Source organism: Emydura macquarii, unplaced genomic scaffold (assembly GCF_026122565.2).
Source record: "Emydura macquarii macquarii isolate MOO-44397 ecotype Brisbane River unplaced genomic scaffold, CSIRO-AGI_Emac_v2 contig_2473, whole genome shotgun sequence".
Classification (NCBI taxonomy): Eukaryota; Metazoa; Chordata; order Testudines; family Chelidae; genus Emydura; species Emydura macquarii.
The window spans coordinates 11152697-11167926 of record NW_027132610.1 but is presented as its reverse complement, the minus strand read 5'-3'; the positions used below and the strand labels follow the sequence as shown (position 1 = coordinate 11167926).

General features: G+C 40.2%; 1 protein-coding gene across 8 annotated transcripts in view; it reads right to left on the bottom strand.

The window, feature by feature from the left end:
* The window catches only part of FRY (FRY microtubule binding protein), a 364004-nt gene that overhangs the window by 10834 nt on the left and 337940 nt on the right, over positions 1 to 15230 (bottom strand). For all 8 annotated transcript variants that reach the window (XM_067562954.1, XM_067562948.1, XM_067562949.1 and 5 more), the window contains 4 exons: positions 13439 to 13628; positions 9274 to 9423; positions 5508 to 5606; positions 4913 to 4996 (listed from right to left, as the gene is read on the bottom strand). In XM_067562954.1, coding sequence (XP_067419055.1) covers positions 4913 to 4996; positions 5508 to 5606; positions 9274 to 9423; positions 13439 to 13628 — 523 coding nt within the window. The remainder of the gene's footprint in view (positions 1 to 4912; positions 4997 to 5507; positions 5607 to 9273; positions 9424 to 13438; positions 13629 to 15230) is intronic.

Genomic DNA, 15230 nt, shown 5'->3' with positions numbered 1-15230 from the left:
GCTAAATACTCTTGGTGTGGGCATGTGTGTGAGGTTAAGAGATTAGTTTGACAGGCCTAAGTGATAAAAACCTCTAAGAAGTGCTTGTTCTACTCAGTTAATATGTATCCTCCTTTGCATATGGGGACATTGAATTTTTAAAATATTTAGGACCTCTACATGCTCCTTCTTCCAAACAGTGACTGTTACCCATATTTTTCAAATAGGTCTAAGAAATCAAAAATAAAGTCACTGCGCTCCAGCAAAATTTGGATTTATCTTTTTTTCAGGAGAAGGGTAGTTTTTCAGATTTGACAAGATCAGAACTTGTGACATTAAAATAGGGTGAAAAGATGTCAAAGAAGTAGTCTGATGCTGGTAAGCCTTCTTGTGATTTTAAGGAAGTACTTATATGTCCTAAAAAGAGATGGGAGTCACTATACAGTCATTATTCTGAAGGCACTAATGTAATTCCAGACTAGACAGACACTTTAAAGGTAATACTATTCTTAGCCATTCATTGACACAGGAGAGTCCCACAATACCACAACTCTCCCCAGCCACTGGGACGTTCAGCAGCAAATGGATGATGTTCAGGTGTTATAGTTCACTCCTCAGCACTGGGTCTATTGTTTTCATTGGGACAAATGTTGTACTGCATAGTTGTTATTGGGGCATTTGATGCTCTGGATGAGGTATGCCACATGTTGTGATAAGCATGTGTAGGACCCATGAATCTTGAAAAGTGTGTTGTGGGGACTATTGATTATCTTAGTAGTGAGATATGTCTTCAGGGTTTGCAACTTGTTCTGGCAAGGTCTAGTGCTCCTTTATGTTGATGTGTCCCGGTCTGTGAGAAGCCTGCTTCTGATGATGAGCTTGGCAAGGTTGAGGGGTTGTTTGAAGGCCAGAAGAGGGGTTCATGTGCCAAGCAGTATTCTAGGCCCTGGATATAACCTTCAAATGGCATTAAAGAGTTTAGGTAGGTTACCCTATTGCTTACTTTGTAAGACAGAGGACCTTTTTTTACCAACAATTAATTTATTCTTTGGCATATCCCCATCTTCTTCATTGTGTGCTTGTGTGAAACTATCATTTCATGCTCAGGGTAAAGAGCAGAGGAAAGACATGGAAAAAATTACTTGCCATTGTAGGAATTACTTTTCCCTTCCCAATGACACTTTCTCAGCACATACTTCCCTGGAGTCTTCTTCCCATTTTACTTTTGATGAGCATACAGAATGGAGACTGTTGGAGAAGAAAGGCTTTTTGGGGAGGACAGTTTCATATGGACAGATGAATGGGATGAGTAAGAGAAACTTATGCACCAGTTGATCAAAAGTCCTGTCATACTATGAACTCCCAAAGAATAATACATTTTGTGTTGAGGGAATATTGTTGGGAAGAGAATAGGGATTCCTGCAGCAGTGGGAAACATTTCTTTTCATTCTGACCAATAAGTAGTTTGTATACTAACCCTTGCTTCACAAAACACACACATTAACTCTGAAATAGAGAACACCTCATTAAAGACAAACACAACATAAGTGTAATATGACATTCATCTTTTAAGATGTGCTTAGGCCATTTATATATTATGCAGATTCTATGGACTCGATTCATATTTTAATCCCCTTTGGGTATCTTTCACAGTGTTCTCTCTATTCCTACTGCTTTATTTCCTTTTAAAATAATGAGCAAAATGACGTAAAGTGGGACTGAAGGTTGCAATTATGAGAGCAGGAACTGGTGAGGAAGAGGAAGCTGTACAGTTAGCAATGCAGCAGCAACTTTTTAAGCTACTGTTTGGTTTCTGTTCTAGAACAGCAGGAAGACAACGATTAAGCATATTCTAGTCGTTAAACCTCCAGACAAATTTTATCTCATATTTAAATTGTATTTATAAAAGCAATATGGAATCTCTCCCCATATTCGTCTTTTTCTTAGCTTTGCACGCAGCCCACCCACAACATGCCCCTGTGTGACTACATCAGGGCTGGCCAAACTATGGCCTTTAGCCTTGTTAAATGTGATCCAAGTATTGTCAGGTATGCTAGCAGCTTTCCCACTGCTTTTGATCCTCCCCACAGGCTTTAATGCTTAAAGTGTCAGGGCAGCCAAAATGCAGGGGGAGAAAGCATTAGCTTTGGAATTTGCTTTCCCTCCCCATGTGTTTGGCAAATGCACATACACAAAAAGCAAGGGAGAGCGGAAACAGAAAGTGAAGAACGAAGGAGGAGATAAAAAATGAAGCAAGAAAGATCAAGAGGAACAAAGGATGATCAAAAAAGAAAGGGGAGAAGGAATAAAATAATAAATAATAAATAAAATAAACCAGAAAAAAGGGAGAAAATGTGAGAGGAGAGATACTGAACAAGTAAGAAAACATGTTAGAGGAAAATATGGCTAAATCAGGTGGGTAGTTCTGAAAAGGTTATTGTCCTTTCTTACATACACAAAGATACGGAAGGAGGGGATGTCATATTTCTTCTTTCTTCTGCCTCCAGATGCCGCTTCTTAAGTGTGTTCTCTACTGCTCCTTCTTTACTTTTCTTTCTGTCTCTCTCTCTATCTTTTGAGGACTGGAATAGGACATGGTGCTTCCTTATGTGCCTGTCAGAATATCTGGTCTGTGGACCAAAATCCTTAGATTCACAGAATCATAGAAGTGTAGGACTGGAAGGGACCTTGAGAGGTCTTCTAATTCAGTCCCCTGCACTCAAGGCAGGACTAAGTATTTTCTAGACCATCCCATACAGGTGTTGTCTAACCTGCTCTTAAACATCTCCAATGACAGAGATTCCACAACCTCCCTAGGAAATTTATTCCAGTACTTAACTATCTTGACAGTTAGGAAGTTTTTCCTAATGTGCAACCTAAACCACCCTTACTGCAATTTAAGTCCATTGCTTCTTGCCCTATCCTCAGAGGTTAACGAGAACAGTTTTTATCCCTCCTCCTTATAACAACCTTTTATGTACTTGAAAACTGTTATCGTGTCTCCCCTCAACTTTTCTCTTCTCCAGACTAAACAACCACAATTTTTTCCATCTTCCCTAGACTTTTAATCATTTTTATTGCTTTTCTCTGGATTGTCTCCAATTTGTTCACATCTTTTCTGCAATGTGGTGCCCAGAACTGGACACAATATTCCAGTTGAGGCCTAATGAGCACGGAGTAGAGTGGAAGAATTATTCCTTGTGTCTTGCTTACAACACACCTACAATACAATCCCAGAATGATGTTTGCTTTTTTTTGCAACTGTGTTATACTGCTGACTCATCTTTAACTTGTGATCCACTGTGACCCTTAGATCCCTTTCTGCAGTACTCCTTCCTGGGCAGTCATTTCCCATTTTGTATGTGTGCAACTGATTGTTGCTTCCTAAGTGGAATACTTTGCATTTGTCCTTATTGAATTTCATCCTATTTACTTCAAACTATTTCTCCAGCTTGTCCAGATCATTTTGAATTTTAATCCTATCCTCCAAAGCACTTGTAACCCCTCCCAGCTTGGTATCGTCCGCAAACTTTATAAGTGTACTCTCTATGCCATTATCTAAATCATTGATGAAAATCTAGAACAGAACTGGACACAAAACTAATCCCTGTGGAACCCCAATTGATATGCCCTTCCAGCTTCATTGTGAACCACTATACTACTGTCTGGAAACGGTTTTCCACCAGTTATGCACCCACCTTATAGTAGTCACAGGTAGGTTGTATTTCCCTAGTCTGTTTAATGAGAAGAGCATGCAAGACAATATCAAAAGCCTTACTAAAGTCAAGATAGACCACATTTACCACTTCCCCCCATCCATAAGGCTTGTTACCCTGTCATAGAAAGCTATCGTGTTGGTTTGACATGATTTGTTCTTGACAAATCCAAGCTGACTGTTACTTATCACCTTATTATCCTCTAGGTGTTGGCAAATTCAGTGCTTAATTATTTGCTTCATTTTCTTTCCAAGTACTGAAGTTAAGCTGACTAGTCTGTAATTCCCTGGGTTGTCCTTATTCCCCTGTTTATTTGCCCTTTTCCAGTACTTTGGAATCTCCCCCATCTTCCATGACTTTTTGAAGGTGATCACTCATGGCTCAAATATCTCCTCAGTCAACTCTTTGAGTATTATTCTAGGATGTATTTCATCAGGCCCCGGTGACATGAAGACATCTAACTTGTCTTGCACTCGCTAGCACTGCCCTGTACATTTACAGTATTTGCCATTAAAACTACAAAACATTTTCCAACACTTCCCAGACAATGGTGTTTGAGATAACAATTGTTCCATATAGATAAAATAGCAAATAACCAGGAACACTGTTGACTATGCAAACTGCTGACAAATGTTGACTTCTTGATGGCAATCACTGCGCATCATATACAGGAATCTTTTATTCCAAATGCAATGCATGAATCATGGTTTGGCGTAAGTGTTTTCTACTGCATTGATTACTTCATAGACCACTAAAAAGTCCTTTGATGATAAATATTTTGTAAAGTATTTGGATTTCAACCAATAACTTAAAGGTGAAAGGCTTAATATTTCAGGTATTAAAGCTCAAATGCAAAAAGCCTACACCCACGGGCCATGTTGAGGGTGGTGTGGAAATAAAGTGCACAAAAGGGAACTCTCAGAAACATTATGCTGTAGGAAAGATACTACTGCTACATTGCAATGTCCTCTGGTCAGGGACAGCTCTGCTTGCTGGTGCAAAGTGGGAGGACAGAGCCATAGCCCTACGCATTCTCTGCCCACTTTGGGCAGGCCTGTGACAACTGTGGCAATAGACTCATGAGTGCAAGAAACTGATATTGTGCCCAAGATCTGCAAAGGGACACAAGGAGGTAAAAGCACCAGCTTCTTTTGTCATCAAGAAACAATGCATAAATGTCACTTGACAGGCAAGTAAAACAGCTCTGGTCATATTACCTTTTCTTCAGAGTCCCCTGGCTGACAAGTAATAACTCCATCTCGTGAACCCCCAGTAAATGTTGCCTTGCAGTTTGCAAGCCACTGTGTTCAGAGGAAAAAGTGAGGTATTAGCTCTGACTAGATTTAAGGAAATGTAACGAAGTATTTTAGTCACACAAAATGATGCCTTGAAAACATATTAAGTCAAGTTTTGGAATTAAACTCGTCAGTCATAAAGCCCAACACACTTGCATTAGTAGGCACAGTTAAAAAGCTATAATTCTGATTTTTAATAGTGTTTATACCATATAAACAAAGCAAATTAATGTATTAATTACTAATTAATAGAGAGGAGGAGCTTGAAAGATTAGACATGCTCACACATTTGAAATTAAGCTATATAAGAGCCATTCTTTTAATTCTTGTTGTATCAATTACCATATATTCAAAAAAAAGAGAGAGAAGACATTTATGGATCCAAATTCTAGATACAATATTGACCTACAAAATGTTATACTATTATTAATTTAAACAGATTTGAGATCAAAACATGCAATAACAACACATTTTAATGTGTGAATACAGAGGGCAATAAAACAGAAATCCCGCTTACTGAGAGAGTTGCTTCTTTCCTGTTGTTGTATGTATCCAAATATTCCTGTAGTTCTAGAACACTGAATTTTAGCTTTTCAAGAAGTCCACAAGAGAGAAGCTGGAAACATTAAAATAAAAATTGGGCCAGTAAATTTTACTATAAAAGAAGAAATATATCAGTAAAGCAGAAGCTATGGCATGCTCTGCAAAAAGGCACTTTAAAGTTTACCCACTGCCAGTCTCAATCCTATGCTGATACTTTACTAACAGTGCTGGATGTACACGTTCCTGCTCTAGCTGGAATTAAAATGGAGAAAACAAACCCCAAACAACAAGTCTTTAGACAACCCATCGTGTTAACAGTTCTGGCAGCCAGTAAGAGTTCCTGGAGTAAACTTGCTCTTTCTTTTGATGTTCAGACCTTGATTCCATCTCCAGGGCATGTTCAGTGACTTCTGGAGCTGAGACAGGCACATTAGCTCTTACCACTAAAACCTCAGTAAACCCACTTGTACTCTGGGCTTCAGCTCAAAATGCTACAGATAGCAAATCTGACCTTCCCAAACAAATACATAAATAAAGTGCGGTACAAATATTAACTATTTAACCTTCACAGCTCTCCTGTGAGGTAAGTAACAGTATACACATTTTTACACATAAGAGAAACAGGATGCACAGAAATTAGTAATGTTTCCAAGGCCACAGCAGTGAGTCAGATGCCACCATGGAACATCTACCTATGGCTAATTGATAAAAGATGGACAAAGTCACAAAAAATTGGAAAGGTTGTCTTATTTCCTAAAGCCAGTCTCTATTGTACAACTCATACTACAGTGAACTCAAATGAAGCTGCTGAGCATATAGTGATGTCTGATGCCTCAACATGCCTAGAGCCAGCTTTGCCCCCTCCTCTTCTCTTTCAAATATAGAGCTAGAAGAGAAAGAGATGACTTAAATGGCACAAAGTGTTCTATGCCAACATGGCAATGCACACAATGCTGGCTGCTTGTCAACTTCAATCACTGAGGCATTTAGGGCAGCTGAGGGAACGCACATGCACTGCTGGCTTTCCCAAGAGTGGTTTTTCCCACCTACTGAACAACAAAGCAGCAAGAGGTTGGCCATTCTGAAAGCCTGCCCCACTAAAATCTAATGGCCTCTTCAAAAGCCACCTGCTGACTTCTTCACCCCTTTCTCCAACAGAAATACAGGAGTAACTCCATCAACTTTGCCCTGTCCAGAGCAGCAGCCTTGCTTCATAGTAAGCCACTGTGTTGATGGCGTCAATGTGTATAACAAGGTGCTTTCCAAATAGCAGTATCTCTGCTCTTCCCAACATATCTATAGAACCTCAGTTTCCACCTGAGAGTATGTCTACATTGCACAGTTAACCTGGGATCTAACATGGGTTCTAGCCTACCATCCATACAAAAAAATCCACTGACTTGGGTTTGGAGGTGCTTTTAGACTGGGCTAGTTTATCAGGCTGCAGATTATAACCTGGGCAGGAACCCACACACTTTGTAGTAACGATGCAGCTTATGTCTACAGTACAGCTTATGTCGGCATAACTTATGTCACTGAGGGGTGTGAATACATCTTCCCCCCTTTCCTCTCGAGTGACATTAGTTACACTGACATAAGTGCCGGTGTGGACATCGTCACGTTGGCAGGAGAGCTGCTCACAGAGGTTGTTTTATTATGCAATGGGAGAGCTTTCTCCTGTCGGCATGAAGTGACTTCACCAGACATGCTGCAGTGGTGCAACTGCACTACTGGAGTGCTGTATGTCTAGAAAATCCCTAAATCACTCAAGTGCTGACAGTCATTCAATACCCTTACTACAATTTCCCCCAAGGACAGACAAGTTCTCCCTCAATTGACTGAGAAAGAAACCTAGAGCTTCTCAGCACAAAGAATAATGGAATATGCCCCAGAGGCACATGGTCAGGTGCAGAAACAGAGCTGCTTGCACTCAGGCTAGGTAACCTAGGTGATCAAACCTGGGCACCAATCTCCTTGATTAACTGTGCAGTATACATATACCCTTAGTGAAAATAGGAGAGCGCACTGGGCTGGGACTCAGGAGATATGGGTTCCATTTTTGACTCTTCCACTAGTCTTCTGGGTGACTGTGGGCAAATCCCTCAGTTTTCCTAACTATAAAAGGGGGATAATGATACTGATATCCTTTGTAAAGCGCTTTGAGATCTACAGATGAAAAGTTCTATATACGAGCTAAGTATTATTGGCCAAGCTTGAGAGGCCTTAGTCAACTTGATGGCATTTCTCTGTTTGGGTGTAATACAATAACTTTGAATGCTGCACCTGACCTTGGTGTGGGGGAATGGGGAGCACACACAGACCCCTGGCATGGGGGGAGAATAGGGGATCCTAGTATGGGCAGAAGGAGGAAAAGGGGAACACAGGAGAGAAGAGTGGTGAACTCTGACACAGGGAAGGGGAGAGGGGAACAATGGGAAAGCATGCAGAGACCTTGGCATAGGGTGTGTGCAAGGAGTCCATGAAAAAGAAGGGAATGGGAGAGTGGCACTTAGAAAGCTTGAGGGTGGGATGGGGAAATGGAGGAATGCAAGTAGTTCTTTGGTATGTGGAATGTCCTTGGCCTACAGAAGCAACAAAATTTATAACCCCCTAATTGTTATTATTATTAAAAATCCAAAACATAATGCAAACTGTGAATATATGGATTTGAGTTTCACTAAAGTGTGAACTAGTGAGATTCTACTGTACAGTCTCTCCAAACTACAAACTTGCATCCTTACTATAAGCATAATTTTGACTGAAGAAAACAATCACTTCCAACAAAAGAAGCTGAATGTTCCCAGTGTTCTTCAATAAGACTGTGCAAATAGTTTGAGTAGAAATCTAAGCCTGCCAACCCAAGAACATTCTGAGTCAGGTTCAATAGATGTTTGCACTGCCAATCATTGTGTCATCATATTGCAACATCATCAACATCAGCTCACTAGGAGGTCAGGTTTTGGATATACTTAGATGAACTGGGTGGTCAACAGATGAAGCTGAACTTCTTCCAAGTTTGGTCACCCTCATTCTCCTGTCACTGTAAATAGTTTACAACTAATGAGCTGAACCTGTGGTCTATGGTCTTGTCTACATTAGAAAGCTGTGCCTCTTTAACTATACATTATAGTTAAAATGGTACAATCCTGCTAGTGTGGATGCAGTTATATTGGCATAAAGGTGCTTTATACCATCATAGCTATCCTGTACAAGAAGGGGAATAACTACACCAATACAACTCACTTTTATACTGGTATAACTGCGTCCACACTAGGGCTTCTACTGATATAAATATATTGTTAAAACATAAATCACACCCCTAATCAACAGATATATTGATAAAACCTTTAGATCAGGCCTTACAGGCAATTGTATCCTTTGTTAATCTTGAGACACAGATTCCTGAACACATCGCATTTAAAGAACGGTTTTCCAACATTATTAACCTCTAATAAAAGGGTATGAAAAAGCAATGGAAGTTTGGTTGACAATGGAGAAAAATCACTATAATCAGGAGGAGTATGGGTAGGAATCCAAGTGGGCAGTTCCCCCTTGATAACTATATTCTTCAGCGGACCAAAAGTGGGATAATCAGATGGTCCCTCCAAAGCCCCAACATCTGTCTTCAAAATACTAGACAACTTAAACAAGAATCTCCCAAAACTTTTGCCAGCCTAGCTTCCTTTACACATGATACACATTGGATATGCTAATTATTATTTCTATAGGAATATACTCACAGTTTCAGCATCTACGAAAAGAGTGGGGCATTCTGAACAGGAAGTTAGCATCTGAGAAGAGCTCACAAACTTTGAGCCTATTCCTCGCAGGTTGTCACCAAGGTAACTGGCAGCATCACAAGTTAGGAAGCAGAACCTTTTCTGAATATTCTGTGAAACAAAATAGTTCTTATCACATTCATTGCTCAAGTACAAACTTCTTTCCTTTGTAAACACTCTGCATACATTCCTTCTTCATACAATTACAGCAAGTGCAAAAGAAACCATCCGCAGGGGAGGAAATGAATGTTTGCCCAAGGATAACAGTAACAATTATTATTACACTGGTCACATTGCTCACAAATTTCTCCAGATGGGCAACTGTGGAATTGGCCACAGAATTCACATTTAGCAATGGAATTACAAACTGCTGCTGAAGTACCATGTTCTTGTTTGTGAGGATGATTCACTCTTTGTAAACTATGTACCCACATGTAACTTTTTATTATTCCTGCTGGTCAGCAGTGTTGATCAATACATGAATTCTCTGCAGGCATTATTTTGTTAGGATCCAATATCAAGAGGCCAATCAAACAATCTAGCGACAATCCTACTACCAAACAGTAGCATAAAAACTCATGAAAGAGGTTTCTCTGCTTTTGTTTCCACTCTGCAGAGAAAGCACTCCTTGCTTGAACACTCTGCTGCTTGGGAAGGCTCCAACAGTATCAAATTGCATCTGGAAACTATTGTTCATACAGATTTTTTTTATATATGAGTAGGTACAGCACCTAAAAGAGTACAAAGTCTTCATCTTCAAGGAGCATGCTGCTCCTGTAACTTCTTTTAAATGACTTTCATTTAATAAATAATAATAGTAGTAATAAAAAGATAGTTTAAGCCTTTCAAGAATTGAAATAATTATTCAGATATCACTGCCACAATATACTTCTGAGGCCAAAAGCTCAGTAGGATTCACATTAAAAAAATGAGACCATGTATGGATAATTAGACCATCTAAAGATAGGAAAAGCAATTTAAAAAGGGATGTATAAACCCTCATGCCTTGGGGGACAAATCAGCCATGGTCAGAGAGAAATCTCCCCTATGGACAAATGTATTCCATAATTGTCCATTCCTGAATCTTACTCTGAAGCACCTGATACTGGTTATTATCAGAGACAGGATACAAAATTAGATGGACTACTGGTCTGGTAAAGATACTCCATTGTGCTGGGTTTCTCCTCCGTGTAGCAGAGATGAAGGGCTGTCAGAGAGATGATTATAGCTCCTTGATTCTCTGCCCAGCTCTGGTACAGAGTATGCCAGCTGGCAATAGTCCCCAAGGGATGTTTGTCATTGGCAGATGGCCAGTGCACACAACGTTCCAGCCATGCTTGCTCCCCACCCTCTGCACTGGTGGCTAAAAGGGATGGTGGCATAGGATGAGCCAGTGACAGTTGTATGCTTGATAACAACTCCCCACCATGCCAGGGGAATCATTAGCAGGGAATATAGGGCTAGATTCCATTCCCTTTGCTCGACCAGAGTGGGCAGCATCTGGTCCTATATTTTTAAGTATTACAATCTTGTTCATTTCGCAGCACAATTTTATCTTTCACAGAATATAGTCAAGTCAATACATTTTTTTAAAATGTGGTCATTTTTAAACATACATTTAGCTTTAGGATATATCAGCCAGATGTTTATGAACATGATAATGCAGAGGGCAAATTCACTATTCTGTCATCTCTATAGATGTGGATGAGGTTGCAATAAAAAAATGTTTAAAAGAAATGAATTTCATGGTCTCCTACATTATTTCTCATTTGTCCACATTACAACAATCTCCACTTGAGTCAGCCTGATTGACAGCCTATATACAGGGGAGACTCTGAAGTGGAACTGGAAATGCAGTACAGGGAGTGTAGGTCTGAAACATGACACATTATTTGAACTGTGGAGGGATGCTTGAACAGCATCTACTTCTGCTATGAACTGGCTGAAACCAGTGCTATTTGTTCCCAACTGTCATCAACTCCAATTTCACTCAATATTTTTATTTTGTTTTTAAAAGTATTTTTTTTCCTAGCAAAGAAATGGTAACAGAATACACAGATATCACCAGGAAATTATTTAAACAAAGTATAAATAATAGATAAGTGAGCATGCGGTGTGCATTTCATCATTACTTGGGTTAGCATTACTTTGAATCACATAGCTTTTTGATAAGAATCGACTTGAGGTGACTGAAAACCTTTCTTTTCTTCTATGTGCATCACAGAGTAAACTGAAATTGTTAATCACGTAAAGGAAAAGATCCTGAAGCTATAACAAAACATATTACTGGAAAGCAAAACAGACAGTGTGTTTTCATGTGTTTATTTTATTTTGTGGTGACAACCTCCCAAAGCATTTGAATTTTAGATTAATCAAATCTGTTAAGACTAAGTGTCCTTACTCCTTCATTCCTTCTCCTTCCAACAAACTGCTCCTTTACAGTTATTCATGAAGACAACATTTATTCATATGATACCTCAGCCGGCAAAGGGGGCACCTACATGATAATACTATATTTCAACCAGTAGGAGGTGTACATATTCAACCTCCCTGTAGAAAGGAGTACCATCTCCCTGCTGCGTCAGAATTCACAAGCTCCTGGAATGACTATTCTCAAATCTGGATTTCTTGTAATCCTACCATTCAACAGGAACTGACATGCTGGATCAGACCAGTAGTCCCTCTAATTCAGGGGTGGTCAAAATATAGCCCGCAGGCCGGATCTGGCCCATCTAACATTTCTGTCCGGCCCACCATGCAGGGGCAAAGCTAGGACCACCCAATCTGTTGCTTCTGCTGCCGACGCTCTGCATAAGCTGCCTCGGACCGTCAGGCAGCTTTCGGCCAGTCACTACCCGAACTTCTGGCTTCTGGTCATGTGGCCAGAAGCAGGAAATTTGGGAAGCAACCAGCTGAGAATCACTAAGCTGCCCAACGCTCTAGTTGCCAAGGTAACTGGGCTATAGACTGCTCCCTTGCTCTACTCTGCTTGGGTCCTGGGCTATAGACTGTGTACTTGCTTGCCCTGCCCTGCCTGAGGGATAGGGGCTCTAGACTGTGTACTTGCCCTGCCCTACCTGAGGGCCAAGTGCTACAGACAGTGCACTCACCTTGCCTCGCCTGAGTGCCGCAGCTATAAATTGCATAGTTGCTCTGCCCTGCCTGAGGCCCAGAGCTCCCCAATGGCCTATTGGCTAAGTTCCCCTTGTTAAGAAACAGTGACATAGTGAGGCGGGGCGGCCTCTCTCTGACCCAGTGGGGGAGGGATGACTGACACCTAACTATGGGCACCTTGGCACTGTGAATAGTGATCAAGGCCCCATGTACTCTGTGGCCAACTGGACCTAAATTGTGCATAAAGGTCCCTGGATTCTGTGGCATACTGAAGCAGCAGAATAGAAATCGTGCAATATCTCCATTTAAAAAAAAAAAATCAAACTGTGCAATGAATGAGATATTAAAATAAATAATCAGTCAGAGCAGCTGCGGTGATATCTAGTTTGATATTAAATTCAAAGTACTTTATGCTGTCCCCACATTTTTAATTTTTGTTATGGTGATTTTCAACTGACAACACATAAAAGTTGCCAGAGGGAAGCAGAAGGTTTTAGTAGCTGGGCAGGGATGGTAGGAACTCTTGCATGGGGGAAATGTGGAAGGCACTTAGGAATTTTGGGATAAGAACATTAGCTGGATGTTTCTATTAAAATTATCAGCAGTAAAAGAGTTAACAGTGTTAGTTATTTAAATAGCCATCTTTAGGTTTCAGAGTTAGTTGCCCTTTCAGATAAATGGTACATTTAACATCTTTCACAGCTATTGTTTCAGGCTGTCTGTAGACTCAAGATGAAAATATTATGACTTTACACTTTTTTCTAAGGTTATCTTCAGGTCTAGATACATAATATTTTAAAGGAAAATTGTGATCTTAGATCACATTTAAGCAGCAGAGAATATATTCTGTGGCAAATTTTGCAGCCAAGTAACCACAAAATACATGAGGTTATAACAACATACTAAGTAATAATTCACTATTACTATTATTTAATAATGTACTGGGGGGGAGAGGGCGGGGGTGGTCAATGTGCTCACCTGAAGGTATTAAGTTCCAAATCTATTTTCTTACCTTAAACAGAGAGGAGAACACATGAAATGTATAAACTGCACAGGACCCATCAGAATCACACATGAGCTGGTTTATATGACTACGCCAGGCTTCTTCTGCATCATCACATGCAGCTGGCTGAAATGCAGCAAGTATGGCAGAAAAGAACGGTGAGGGAGGAGGGGAGGCATTTCTGTCACCTTCACCAAAACTGGAGGAGAAGAGAAAATAAACATCTAACTATAATGAAAATACACCCAAAAGAGGCCGTAGAAAAAATGTTTATTGTCTCAGCATGCTGCAGTCAATTGATGTAATCTGAATACCACTACACTGTGGTTCTCAATCTATTTGCCATTGTGGGCCGCATACGCAGCCCTCTGTGCGTTATGTGGGCCGCATCCACATAATATATATATAGTAGATGCTTGTTTGCAGCAACACCTAGTAAGAGCAATGGCCACTTTCAAGCAACATTTTCCCTGGGAACACTTTCCCTACTGGGAATTGTTGACACTCCCCATAACAGCAATAGCTGCTTAGGAGCAACATAGTAAAAGGGCACCCACATATTGCTACTAAATAGTGTCTACTGTAATATCTGTATTGCCCTGAGGATGGTGACACCATTGCCCTGAGGATGCACCTCAGCTGATTGGTGGTCTTTAGGCTGCCCAAGGGCTGCAGATTGAGAATCACTGCATTACAATATCTTCCTATCATAACTAGAATCTTTTCTATTACTGCTTGAGACTGGTGAAATGTGAGATTATAACTCAATACCTCTAAATCAATATTCCTACACACAATTTTTTTCTTAAAAATACGTTTTACAAGTATGCGTTTTTTCAATTCTTAATCTCAATTTATTTTAATTTTAACTTTCTTTTTCTTTTCATGTATTGAATACATTTAAAAGGTTGAGTTTAAGCATCCACAGCACACAATTCTGGTATAAGAAAACGTTGGCTTAGCAACATATGCAATTATCTACAATATATTAAAGCAGGCCTCTATATATAGTTAAGGTTACAGAAGTGTTTCCATTCTAATCCCTATTTTCAGTTGCACAGAACTTTCTGAAACTATCACTTACTGGGCTGAAATTTTCCATATTTGGTTTCTGCTCAAAAGTGAACATTTTGGAAAGTTTGAGAAAATATTGTATAGCTGTTTTTGAGTAGCAGGACAGTAAAAATAAACACACTTTCCTCATTGTTCTTTTTTCCCCACAGATTTGTTCTGGGTAGCTTTACGGTCCATGAGGTTGGAGGAAGAAAGTGAGAATTTGGCAGGGAAATAGATTCAGTTGAGGAGAAGTGCTTTTTGCTTTCAGGGAAAATTGGTTTTTGATATAATTGATTATGATCTATGGAAAACTGCACTTTGTACACATGTGGTAAGTTTTGAATGGGTTTTTCTGCTGTGACGGGTGAAGGGTGGAGATCCATTGTCCCAAGGGGAGCTCTCAGGGAAATTCAATCACAGGGAGGAAGAATTCTTCCTGGAAGAACATGGTGCAATAGGGGAATGTTCTGACCACTACTTCCTGTAGGAAGTGCTAAAATACTCCCACCTGGGCATTCCCCCTGTGGAATGGTGTGTGTAGATGGAGAGAACAGTCCCCGTGCTCCCCTGAGAATCTGATTGCTCTGAGAAATCTGGCTAGCTGGGGATTCTGTTCCAAAGAGCACGAGGATCCTGCAAATAGAACTCCACTAATAGCCAAAACCTGGTGTGCTATGGTGCTGGGCTGATGACCTTTATCCACATCTTCTTGAAGGAAGTCTAGGATTAGCTAGATTTCCAAGAT